General features: G+C 51.8%; 1 protein-coding gene across 4 annotated transcripts in view; it reads right to left on the bottom strand.

Annotated features, from left to right (window-relative positions):
• Positions 1-2,149: 2,149 nt before the first annotated feature.
• The window catches only part of LOC140402281 (uncharacterized), a 285,684-nt gene continuing 274,300 nt past the window's right edge, over positions 2,150-13,533 (bottom strand). For all 4 annotated transcript variants that reach the window (XM_072489930.1, XM_072489929.1, XM_072489931.1 and 1 more), the window contains one exon: positions 2,150-7,380. In XM_072489930.1, coding sequence (XP_072346031.1) covers positions 4,328-7,380 — 3,053 coding nt within the window. In that variant the 3' untranslated portion in view covers positions 2,150-4,327. The remainder of the gene's footprint in view (positions 7,381-13,533) is intronic.

The raw sequence follows: 13,533 nt of genomic DNA, 5'->3' as shown, positions 1-13,533 counted from the left end.
GTGCAGCAGGGGGTGCCAGTGGTGTTCCGCAGGGATCAGTGCTGGGACCTTTGCTCTTTGTAGTATATATAAATGATTTGGAGGAAAATGTAACTGGTCTGATTAGTAAGTTTGCAGACGACACAAAGGTTGGTGGAATTGCGGATAGCGATGAGGACTGTCGGAGGATACAGCAGGATTTAGATTGTTTGGAGACTTGGGTGGAGAGATGGCAGATGGAGTTTAATCCGGACAAATGTGAGGTAATGCATTTTGGAAGGTATAATGCAGGTAGGGAATATACAGTGAATGGTAGAACCCTCAAGAGTATTGAAAGTCAAAGAGATCTAGGAGTACAGGTCCACAGGTCATTGAAAGGGGCAACACAGGTGGAGAAGATAGTCAAGAAGGCATACAGCATGCTTGCCTTCATTGGCCGGGGCATTGAGTATAAGAATTAGCAAGTCATGTTGCAGCTGTATAGAACATTAGTTAGGCCACACTTGGAGTATAGTGTTCAATTCTGGTCGCCACACTACCAGAAGAATGTGGAGGCTTTAGAGAGGGTGCAGAAGAGATTTACCAGAATGTTGCCTGGTATGGAGGGCATTAGCTATGAGGAGCGGTTGAATAAACTCGGTTTGTTCTCACTGGAACAAAGGAGGTTGAGGGGAGACCTGATAGAGGTCTACAAAATTATGAGGGGCATGGACAGAGTGGATAGTCAGAGGCTTTTCCCCAGGGTAGAGGGGTCAATTACTAGGGGGCATAGGTTTAAGGTGAGAGGGGCAAGGTTTAGAGTAGATGTACGAGGCAAGTTTTTTACGCAGAGGGTAGTGGGTGCCTGGAACTCGCTACCGGAGGAGGTGGTGGAAGCAGGGACGATAGTGACATTTAAGGGGCATCTTGACAAATACATGAATAGGATGGGAATAGAGGGATACGGACCCAGGAAGTGTAGAAGATTGTAGTTTAGTCGGGCAGCATGGTCAGCACGGGCTTGGAGGGCCGAAGGGCCTGTTCCTGTGCATTTCTTTGTTCTTTGTTCTTGTGCTATGTGGAAAGAGAGAGGTAGAACGGGCCACGCCCTTTGGAGCCAAGAGGATGAGAGTGGCTCTCATTGAAAAGGGCCTGTTAGAGAGGGTGTTCCCCCCCCCCCCCCCCCCCCGCTGCTCTGGCTGAAGAGTTATGAACTGGGAGGTCAGAAGCCTCAGGATAAGAGGTTGGCCAATTTGGACTGGAGTGAAGACCAGTTTCTTCACTCAGAGAGACTTGAGGACCTTTGGAATTCTCCGCCCCAAGGAGCTGCGGTTGCTCCGTCGTATCTTCGAGACAGGGTTCGATAGATCTGTGGGGACGAAGGGGGAGTGAGGATCATGGGGTGGGGGGAGGGTGGGGGGGGAAGTGAAGTTAATCTTACAGGATGACGGAGCTGGCTTGAGGGCCCGTCTAGCAGGCTCTGGAGTTCTTACAAGAGCGGCACGGTGGTTAGCACTGCAGCCTCACAGGGTCCTGGGTTCGATTCCGGCCTCGGGTGACTGTCTGTGGAGTTTGCACTTTCAACCCCGTGCCTGCGTGGATATTCCTCCGGGTGCTCCGGTTTCCTGCCACATTCCAAAGATGTGCAGGTGAGGTGGATCGGTCATGCTAAATTGCCCCTTAGTGTCCGGAGATGTGCGGATTAAGCGGATTGGTGGCGATGAATGGGAAGGGGTTACAGGGATTGGGTCTGGCTCGAGTGCTCCTTCGGAGGGTCGGTGCAGACCCGATGGGCCGAATGGACTCCCTCTGTGAGTCTATGAGGCATGAATTTTGGAGCGGGGACCTCGAGGGCACGCAATGCAATCGTCAAAGGTGAAGGCGGTGGAATGGGTAGGCCAAACAGAGCTCTCTGCGGGTCGGTGGACATCCCTTTCACCTTTGGTACAGAGATCGTTCGTGTCCCATTCCCGAAAACTGACCACAAATATTTCCCGTGGATTCCTGGCCAATATTAACCCACTGACCAACATAATTTAAAAAATCAGATGACCTGGTCATTATCATGTTGCACAGCGAAGATTACACTTCCGTTCTTCAATGGATTTGGAGGTCTTGACGGACACCCAGGCGAGAATTGAAAGTTAAACACCTTAAATGCTATCTCAAAGCAATAAAGTTAAGATGTCACTTGTGTGGTCTTAACAAACTTCTTTATTTCAACAAAGGTCATATAAATTGAAAAGACAAAAGAAATCCCAGTCTGCTGATGACCAGGATTTGCAATGACACATTATTTAATTGTGATATTTACAGAACTGTGCCTTGTATTTTTCCCAAAGAGCTCACGACACATAATGATACATATTAAAGGTGGCACATTGCAATTAACAAAAATAAAAACTAGGCCTCTCGTAGGTATTAAAAAAGAACATAAAGCCCCCCCCCCCCTCCCCAAAGCAACATAAAGCTGTGATATGGCCTCTCGAGTCTACAGTGCAAGTCAAAACCTTCAGTCCCTTCTCTCTGATTCGAGGCGATATGTTGCTCCCCAGGAGAAACCATTTGGCCTTTTCCTCCGTTAAGCCCCAGACATTGTGCTGTTCTTTTGCTGTCTTCACGGTTAAACATTTTAATGTCATCTCCTAATGTGCTTAGCCTGTGGGCCAAGCGATATGAAACACCAGCCCTCCTTCCATGTGCAATCAAGCAGCCAAAACAATATTGGACATTTGTATCGATATGTCCCTTTCCCATGACCCTTATACATCCGCGATCCCCACCTCCCCCGCTCCCCAACCCACCCATCCTCTGGAGCCTTCTAACCACCAACGTGTCAGTTCCCCTCCCGTCCCCCAATCTCATTCTCTCCCCATTGCCAATAAATGTTGCTGAAACCCATTGGGTTCCAGTTGCCCTGTGCTGGTACCTCACCAAAGAGCATTCTTCATCTGGGCATGAGGGGATTGCCTTGAGTAAGCTACCAGCTGTGAACAATGCCCAGCGCCAACGCACATGGAAAACGTGGGAAAAGGCAGCAGCCACACCAGAGGTTCGGCATGCTCACCAGGACGAATAGGTGAGAATGGACGTTATTCCCCGTCCGGGAGCCTTGACCATCGGACTATTTAAACGTGGAGCGTTGGGCGGGGAGAGGGGGGGGGGTTGGAGAGTTGGGTGGGGGGGGGGGGGTGTTGTGTGGGATGACTTAAGAACCCATAATCCAATCCCAGTCTTCAACCCAATGTTGACATTCCTCCCAATGGCCAATGGTTGCTCTGAATGATGTTAGCCACCTCCAGACAGGCCAAGGATCAGAGATTAACCCTTTCCACTCTCTACATGATGCAATACAACACTGGGCAAGCCCCCTTTAGCCCCCCCCCCCGCCCCCCGCCCAGGTCTCGGGATTGTTTGATTCTCAGAACTCCGAATCCTTCCAATCTTTAATTATCAAACAGGCCAAAAAGGAACCACCTCTGACATCCGCAAACATGCATTCTGTATTTCTGACACTTCCAGACACCACAGTATCTTGCATCCAATCCTGTGTTCACTCAGAGTGACGCCACCTGGTGTTTAGATCATCTGCCCTTAGACACATCAGGAACAGGAGGAGCTAGACCATTCGTCCCCTCGAGTCTACCCTGCTATTGAAATAGATTATGGTTGATCTGAACCTCCAACTCCATTTTCCTACCTTTGTTCCATAATCCTTTGGTAACCTTAACAAACAAAAATCTATCAAACACTTTCTTGAAAGCTCCAATCGTCTGGCAGCATCCACGGCCTTTAGTGGGGGAAGGGGTACACATTTCAATCTCATTTCATGTTTTGCATTGTTCTCCTCACCGGTCTAAGCTCTAATTTTATGACAACAGCCCCTTGCTCTCAATTTCCCCATCAGAGAAAATAGTTCCCTTGGATCTGACCGTAATCCCATCTTTTAATCGTCTCAACCGGGTCAGACCCTCAATCCCCGGAGGGGGGGGGGGGGGGGAGGGGGGGGGGGCGACGAGACACGTTACTGCAAACTGTCCTCATGATTTAACCCCCTCACCCCGAGACCACCCTGTACATTTTTCTGCTTGCTTTCCTGTCTCTGCACAGTTCCTGGAATCCACGGGGACGCCCCACGGGGTCCTCGCCTTCTCTTTGGCAATTTCTAATTCTCCGAGTTGACACTTTCCGTTGTCCATGGTTTGTAAGCGTTTTTCCCGAATTGGTTATGATCGGTGCGGGTGGTGGGCTCGACCATTTCCGTCTGTTCCATATTATTATCCTTTTAACGACATACTCTAGTGGAATGAAAACGAGGTTCTTTGGCAGTTTTGAAGTTCTGTCGTTGACGATGCTGGGGGTCGCGGTCTCACGTCGTCTGCCACGCTCCACTGCCTCCAGTGACCTTTCGCACAGACTGCCCTGCCACTGGTAGGAACGGCTGCGTCAAACTAACCTGGGCCTTGCTGAAAGTGGCTGTCCCCCTGCTGCCTCCTATCTGAAGATTCACCGTGGTGGAGTAACTGGCCTTCACGTTCCCTTTCTCTTTGCTCGAGCTAAATTCGGTCGCACCCGTACGCGGCGCCGCCGAGCTGCCGAATCTGTCGGCCTGGCCGCCGCTGGGTTCAATGGCTGAGGGGTGAGCGGTCCCTCTCCTGCCCACGGCATCCGTAAACCCCTCCCCGCTTTCGGCCCTCCTGTCGGGCGGCTCGGCAGAACCCGTGACCATCACTTCGTCCTCCAGCCCTGCCTTCTGCCAGTTCTGAGACGCGGAATCGCCTTCGTCAACCCCGGTAGGCCTTGGCCGAATCTCACGGGCAAGGGGCCAGGTGACGGACTCCATTTCCCCAGGGGTGAGGCTGGCTTTACGCCCAGCAGAATATGGGGCTTCTGGGCTAGTGCAAGGTGGACTGCAGAATTGTTCCTTGTTGTACAGTCGCCCGTTCCTTAGCTCCCGGACACAGCTTTTGCTGACGGTCCTGGGACCAACACACGCTGGACTACCTGACCATTCCCCGAGACTGACGCAAGACTGGCTGGTGTCTCCTGTTTGCTGATTCACCTGGACGGGACCGTTGAGCCATTTCTTGGGACTGGAGGTAAGAGGTGACGTGGGGGGTGACGTTATTCTGGGACTTTGACAAGAGGATGATGGGCCCCCGGAGGACGCAGGCGACTGGCTCTGTATGCTGATGTATAGCGAGACAGGGGACCCGACTCTCGAGCTTGTCTGTGAGGATGATGGCGAGGGTGCCACAGAGCTGGACCTCTCTGGAGGGGTGGAACCGATCCCGCGGACAGCATAGGTGGACGCTGGAGAGTTGATCCTGGGACTGGAGCATGAGCCGGGAGTGAAGAACTCAGTTGAATGACTACGCATCAGGTAATATACCCTGGAGGCTGGGCTTGCTGGTGACGGAGGTGTGGTGGATGGGTTGACACTGGTGGGGGCTGAAGATTGGCCCTCCGGGCTTCCGTCCATTTTAACAGGGGCGGCGATCTCTTGGTGGAGCTCCGTTCCCGCTGGCGGCTGGTGTGTCGGACAGCCGCAGAGCGGGGAGGACAGAGAAAGTTCAGGATCCACAGCAGATGACCCGAGCTCTGTGCTCTTCTGCAGGGGGGCCAGCGTGTTTACTGTCTCTGTTTGCTGCGAGGGACGCTGGTCGTTGACAGGCGAGGTTTGTGTCATAGATGCTGAATATTCGGAAATGGTGGAGTCAGGGGGCAGCGCTCTCGACGATGGCGAAGAAAACAATCTCCACGCACTGTCGCAATGAGGTGGCATCTCAAAGGCTGGAACTGGAGAACGTGTCTCGGAGTCACTGCGATCGGGGGGGGAACCTTCCTCCTGTGAATCTCTTTGCCACACAGCCGGGTCAGTGTAGGAATTCTCAACGGTGTCTGTTGGTGGAACCCATGAGTTGATTGGTGACGACATGAGTGAGCAAGCTCCGAGGGCACTGTCTGAAGGCAGTGACAGCCCTGCCTTGTTGCAGCTTGTCATTCCTGCTCCACTCGACGAAGGCAGAGGGTTGACTCTTCCTTTTTGGGATTGCAATTGGGATCTGGAGGTGGGCAGAGCTGGAGATGGTGCACGGAAGGAGGATGGGGACCGGGTCTGTAGGGCAGTCGAAGAGGATGACGGCGGTTGGACTGTGGGGCCAGGGTACACGGTGGTGGCTTTGCATAACTGGAGAGAGTCAGGTCTTTGATTGCTGAAGGTTGGGAGATCTTCCAATTGCTTGGTGTTTGCCGAATCTGGGGACTGCCTCCATTGCTGCCGGCGGAAGGGAGACGGCGATCGCAGCCTCAAGCTGAGTGGAAGAGGCTGCGTCTCCGCGTTATTGCCTGGGAGGAAGGGAGAACAATCTTTGGCAGTTTTCGGTGGACAGCCAGAATCCAACGTTGAACCCGGGAACCTTCGGGGAAGTGAGTCAGTCCTAAGGTTGGCTATCGATGGCGACCACTCCGGCTCCCTCGTGGCACAGATTGGGGGTCCGTTCCTTGCTGGATGCGGTGAAAGCATCTTGGCATCGAGACCCGCGGACGGGGATGGCTGGACTGTGTGAGCAGCACGTGGCAAAGCTGCACCTCCTTTTGGAGGCTTCAACGACTGTTCCAGTTGTTTTATGGCGGACGGCGACGGGGACCTCCCACGCAGGCTGACCCATGTTGGCAGTGAGCAGCAAAGTTCGGAGCTAGTGCACATTAACGAGCTGCCATACTTGGGTGGGGGTGTCTCCTGCCCCCCGCTGGAGGCAGCTGAGAACTGCGACTGGTCCACTGAGGCTCCCGCTGATGGACTCGCCAAGTTCTCTGCATCTTGAGTCTTCGCCAGGAGACACTGTTTGAATAATTCTCCAGTAGTAGAAGTAAGATATTTGACCTCTGGAGCATCACACTGCTGATCTGAGATTGGCTCTGTGGGAACACTGTGCAATAGAGCTGGTGGATGAGGAGTGTGGGTTGGACGAATCTGATGGCTCACTGGGGTCGTGCTTGATAGAAATAGTCCCTCCAGCAGCGAACGTGGCCAATCTGAGATTGGCGACTGATCCTTGCAACTCAGTGGGGAGGGAGATGACGTGTGAGCCTTCGAACTTAGGGTCTGATTTTGTGCCACGGGACTGGAGTATTCCAAAGCAGGGGAATGGGGTCTGGAATTAGTTTGGGATGGAGGAGAGACAGGCCGTGGCGCACTAGTCATAAGCGAGCTGTGCTGAGCGCAGTCCAGGCACGGCGAGGTAGGTGACCGCGCTCTGCAACATGCAGTCGGTGAAGGGGTTCGTAGGCTTGAGATTTCAGACATTAGTTTGGATGCGGAGACCCGTATGGTGTTCTCCTGAGCATAGACGATAGGGATTGGATCGTGAATAACCAGATGTCCATATGGAGCAAGTTGTTCCAGAGCTTTAATTTCATCTGTAAAGAAAAAAAACAAAGATCGGACAATAAGCGTTCTCATCTCTCGCTAACATTCGAAGCCTGAAGTTAGTTAATAAATAAATCGCAATCGATAGTTTATTCTAAACACAAACCTTTCCCATTAATCTTACAATCCCTGCCACACAACCAATGCCCCTAATGGCTCATGAGGTTATGTCATAGGTGGCTCAGTATCCCAGGCAGGGAATGTCCTGGCTAATATTCAACCTCTGACTTTATTTCCCAACAAATCTCCGTGGCATTGTCCATGGTCATTGGATGAAGGTTTTACAGTCAGAATGCTGATGTTGTTGAGCTAGAGATTCTAGTTTACTCCATAGAGCCACCTGCTGGCAGGATTTACTACAGCACTGTGACAGTTGACATAGGAAAACAGAATGGGAAATATTGGCGTAATGAAGATTTGCCTTTATGTAGAGCCTCTCTTGGCCTCAGGATATTCGAAAGTGCTCCTCAACCAAGCAAGTACTTCTCTAAAGTGTAGTCATTGTTGCAATACAGGAAAGGTGCCAACCAATAAGCACAAAGCCGATAGCAAGATTCCACAGACAGCAGTGAGATGATTACGAGATCATCTGTTTCTTGAGGCCCAATTATCTCCCCTGTTCTTTCTCACAACAGGGCCATGGGATCATTTCTGTCCACTGAGGGAACCTCAGGGGCCTTAGTGTGATATCTCATCCAAAAGATGGCGGTGGGTGGAACGTCCCGGCAGTGGCGTGGCCGGGAAATGCGGCCAGCCGTCCAGCTGTCTCCGCCGGGACTGGAATATCCAGCCGGTGGGAGGGCTCTTACATTCCCGCCCAGCGCCTCTGACAGTGCAGCACTGGGGAGCCTTGACCTCCGTCTGAGGTCCTGGAGTGGGACTTGAACCCACAACCTTCAGGCTCAGAGCTGGGAGGTGACATTACATTGGTAAAAGCTGCCCGAAGAAAACCTGGGCAACAGGGGTGAGAATGGACGGCGGGTTAGTGCATATAAAAATGGACCAGATTGGGTGCGAAGATCAAAGGTGGTTAACTTTTGTGATCAGCCCCAACTACTGTTTAAGTATGGAATGTTTCTGCTCGTCTCCATATTTTCTGCCCATTTGTTTTAATACGTATTGACACAATGAGCCACAATCTGCTCAGGATGTGGGAAGTATGAACATGACCACAATTATTGGCCATTGACGGATGCCCAGAGGTGGTAATGTCGGACATTTCCTACAGCGGCGGGAAGGGGTGGCACTCAATGTGGATTGGGATTGCTCGCAGGCTGACACGAGAGGAACGACAGGCCTCCCACTTCCCTGAGGAACGTCAGTGAACCCCTTGCCTGTCAGGGTGGCAGTGCGGGGGTTTTATCCCAACTGGTGGCAGCCAATGTCCAGCGGTTGGCACTCTTGCCTCATAGAGTGAGGCACATTGCTGTCCACTGCAGCACTGAGGGTGGGCTGCTGGGCTGGGGGGGTCCCTCTGTCAGACAGGAAAGATCCCAGGTCACTGAAACCAAAGAAGAGCAGGGAGATCCCGGTAAATATTGGCCAATGTTTACCCTTCAGCCAGCCATGTCATTTCTCGTTATTTCACTTGTCGGCTGTGGGATCCTGCTGTGCGTGAAACAACTGCTGGAATTTGTTTAGAAAATAACGCTGACTGCATTTCGGGATATTTTCGGAAAGCATAAAGCACTAAAGCGATAGAAGCATGCCAATTGTTTTGTGATATATTGTGCTGTTTATTCAGAGGTTTATAAGATATAGGAGCAGAATTAGGCCATTCGGCCCATCGAGTCTGCTCCGCCATTCGATCGTGGCTGATCCCATCCTGGCCCTAACTCCACCGTCCTGCCCATTCTCCATAACCATTACCAGTTAAAAATCTGTCTAACTGCCCCTTAAAGGGGCGGCACGGTAGCATTGTGGATAGCACAATTGCTTCACAGCTCCTGGGTCCCAGGTTCGATTCCCGGCTTGGGTCAGTGTCTGTGCGGAGTCTGCACATCCTCCCCGTGTGTGCGTGGGTTTCCTCCGGGTGCCCCGGTTTCCTCCCACAGTCCAAAGATGTGCAGGTTAGGTGGATTGGCCACGATCAATTGCCCTTAGTGTCCAAAATTGCCCTTAGTGTCGGGTGGGGTTACTGGGTTGTGGGGATAGGGTGGAGGGGTGGGCTTGGGTAGGGTGCTCTTTCCAAAGAACCGGTGCAGACTCGATGGGCCGAATGGCCTCCTGCTGCACTGTAAATTCTTTGATTACATTTACTCGCTGTCCCAGCATGCACCGCACTCTGGAATAGCGAATTCCACAGATTCACAACCCTTTGGGAGAAGCGGTTTTCCCTCAAATCCTTAAATTTGCCACCTGTTATTCTAAGATTATGACCTCTCGTTTTAGACTGCCCCACAAGAGGAAACATCCGCTCCACGTCTACTTTACCCACACCTTCTAGCATCTTGTATACCTCAATTAGATCTCCCCTCATTCTGCTAAACTCTCGAGAGTATCGGCCTAAACTGTTCAATCTCTCCTCGTACAACAAACCCTCCTCTCTGGAATCAACCTAGTGACCCTCCTCTGAACTGCCTCCACTGTCACTACATCTTTCCTCAAATAAGGGGACCAGAACTGGTCACATTGTCTGAGAGACTGATGTTCATTGGGGCGGGATTAGGTTAGGTTTAATCTTCCTCCCTTCCAAATTTTACCCCACGACTGTTTACGACTCCCTTGCTCCTAGTTTGCGGTGCATTGAAACATCCCTTAAGCTCCTGAAACTCTTCCCCTTCCACTCATTATTTCTGGGGGGGGGGCGGGGGGGGTGTCTGCCTCCTTGCCCAGACCACCCCTCCCTATCTCTGTCACTTCCTCCAGCCCTACAACCCTCCAAGACGTCTGGGCTGCTCTCATAACAGCATTGTCAGCACCTCCAATTTTAATCACGCCGCCAAGACCCCAAACTACGGAATTTCTTTCCGAACCCTCCCCGACTCCCCACCTCCCTTTCCTCCTCGGTGACGCCCCCTAAAACTTACCTCTGGCCAAACCTTTGGTCCCCTGCCCCTCACATCTACTTTCATGCTCAGTATCGAATTGATAATATTCCCGTTAGGCATCGGCGCTTCATCGAGAAGTTGATTCGGTCGATAGCGAGAAGCCGTTTCCATTGGTGGGTGTCAGGAAGTACTGGCGGGTGGCGGGGGGGGCACTGCCAGATCAAAAGGGGGAGCCATCTTATAATCAGAGCCAGGCCATCCAGGAAGCACTTCCTCACACAAAGAGGAGTGAAATCCCGGATGCCCTCCCTCTCCCAGAAACTGCAGGGGCTGGGGCAAATTGAAAGTTTCGAGATCGCTCGACTTCTGTTCAGTAAGGCGGGTCGGTGGAAGGTACGACACAGATTAACCGCGATCCAATTGAATGGCGGAATAGGTGAGAGGGGCTGAATGGCCTCCTCTCATATTCCCAGTGCATCTCCTGTAAATCTCAACATCCCCAGCCAGTGGGGTAACTTCAAAGGCTGAGAATCGAAAACACATTCACCCCTGGTGCTGGTCCCCTGAATTTAACTCAAATCACTTGTGACGCCCACGTGGGACAGGAGCCTGTCTGGAATACTGGAGTCTGTCTGGGGTATTGGAGTCTGTCTGAAGAATCCAGCGGGAGTATCCAGCTAAGAAGGTTGTGCAGTGCTGGTCCGAGGAGCCAGAAGAGCTCTTACGTGACTGCTTAGAGACAGTGGACTGGTCCATATTTATAAACTCAGCGACCAACTTAAATGAGTATGCCACCACCGTCACAGACTTCATCAGCAAATGTGTGGACGACTGAGTGCCAAAGAAAACAGTACGTGCGTTCCCCAACCGGAAACCATGGCTGAACCGTGAGATTGACTCCCTACTGAAGGACGGATCTGAGGCGTTTAAGTCAGGCGACCCTGACCTATACAAGAAATCCAGGTACGACCTCCGCAAAGCCATCCGAGATGCCAAGAGAGAATATCAAACCAAGCTAGAGTCACAGACAGACTCTCGGCGGTTGTGGCAAGGACTAAACAACATAACGGGCTACAAAGCGAAGCCGAACAGTATCTCTGGCAGCAGCGCACCCCTCCCCGATGAACTTAATGCATTCTATGCTCGGTTCGAGCAGGTAACCAACAATCAGCTGTCGAGTGCCCCAGCAGCCCATAATTCACCCATACCCACCATCACAGCTTCCGAAGTCAGATTGGTTTTCCTGAAAGTGACCCCTCGGAAGGCGACGGGCCCGGACGGGATCCCTGGTCGTGCACTCAGAGCCTGCGCGGACCAGCTGGCAGAGGTATTCGCGGACATCTTTAACCTGTCCCTACTCCACTCCGAAGTCCCCACCTGCTTCAAGAAGACCACCATCATACCGGTACCAAAGAACAACCAGGCAACGTGCCTCAATGACTACCGACCAGTGGCCCTGACTTCAGTCGTAATGAAGTGCTTCGAGAGGTTGATCATGAAGCGCATCACCTCCATACTCCCAGAACGCCTTGATCCACTGCAATTCGCATACCGCTGCAACCGGTCCACATCAGACACCATTTCCCTGGCCCTACACTCATCCCTAGAGCATCTCGAAAACAAGGACTCCTACATTAGACTCCTATTTATTGACTACAGCTCCGCCTTCAACACCATAATCCCAGCCAAGCTCATATCAAAGCTCCAAAACCTAGGACTTGGCTCCCCACTCTGCAACTGGATCCTCGATTTTCTGACCAACCGACCACAATCAGTATGAATGAACAACAACACCTCCTCCACAATAGTCCTCAACACCGGCGCCCCGCAAGGCTGCGTACTTAGCCCCCTACTCTACTCCCTGTACACACACGACTGCGTGGCAAAACTTGATCCCAACTCCATCTACAAGTTTGCTGACGATACGACCATAGTGGGCCGGATCTCGAATAACGACGAGTCAGAATCCAGGAGGGAGACAGAGAACCTAGTGGAGTGGTGTAGCGACAACAATTTCTCCCTCAATGCCAGCAAAACTAAAGAGCTGGTCATTGACTTCAGGAAGCAAAGTATGGACACACCCCTGTCAGCATCAACGGGGCCGAGGTGGAGATGGTTAGCAGTTTCAAATTCCTAGGGGCGCACATCACCAACAATCTGTCCTGGTCCACCCACATCGACGCTACCACCAAGAAAGCACAACAGCGCCTATACTTCCTCAGGAAACTAAGGAAATTCGGCATGTCCACATTGACTCTTACCAACTTTTACAGATGCACCATAGAAAGCATCCTATCGGGCTGCATCACAGCCTGGTATGGCAACTGCTCGGCCCAGGACCGCAAGAAACTTCAGAGAGTCGTGAACACCGCCCAGTCCATCACACGAACCTGCCTCCCATCCATTGACTCCGTCTACACCTCCTGCTGCCTGGGGAAAGCGGGCAGCATAATCAAAGACCCCTCCCACCCGGCTTACTCACTCTTCCAACTTCTTCCATCGGGCAGGAGATACAGAAGTCTGAGAACACGCACGAACAGACTCAAAAACAGCTTCTTCCCCATTGTCACCAGACTCCTAAATGACCCTCTTATGGACTGATTTCATTAACACTACACCCTGTATGCTTCATCCGATGCCAGTGCTTATGTAGTTACATTGTATATGTTGTGTTGCCCTATTATGTATTTTCTTTTATTCCCTTTTCTTCTCATGTACTTAATGATCTGTTGAGCTGCTCGCAGAAAAATACTTTTCACTGTACCTCGGTACACGTGACAATAAACCAATCCAATCCAATCCTAGTCTGTTTGGAGTACTGGAACCTGTCTGGAGTACAAGAGCCTATCTGGAGCCTGTCTGGAGTCTGTCTGGGCTACAGGAGTCTGTCTGGGCTACAGGAGTCTGTCTGGGCTACAGGCGTCTGTCTGGGCTACAGGAGTCTGTCTGGGCTACAGGAGTCTGTCTGAAGTCTGTCTGGAGTACTGGAGCCTGTCTGGAATCTGTCTGGAGTACTGGAGCCTGTCTGGAATCTGTCTGGAGTACTGGAGCCTGTCTGGAGTATAGGAGTCTGTCTGGAGTATGCCTTGAGGAATAACCAGGCGATTTGCCACTCTATTGATTTTCAGATATTCCTCAAAGCCATAAATAATC

The sequence above is a fragment of the Scyliorhinus torazame genome, chromosome 25 (genome assembly GCF_047496885.1).
Source record: "Scyliorhinus torazame isolate Kashiwa2021f chromosome 25, sScyTor2.1, whole genome shotgun sequence".
Lineage (NCBI taxonomy): Eukaryota > Metazoa > Chordata > Chondrichthyes > Carcharhiniformes > Scyliorhinidae > Scyliorhinus > Scyliorhinus torazame.
The sequence above is the reverse complement of the archived record's forward strand: the minus strand, read 5'-3'. Positions and strand labels throughout refer to the sequence as shown.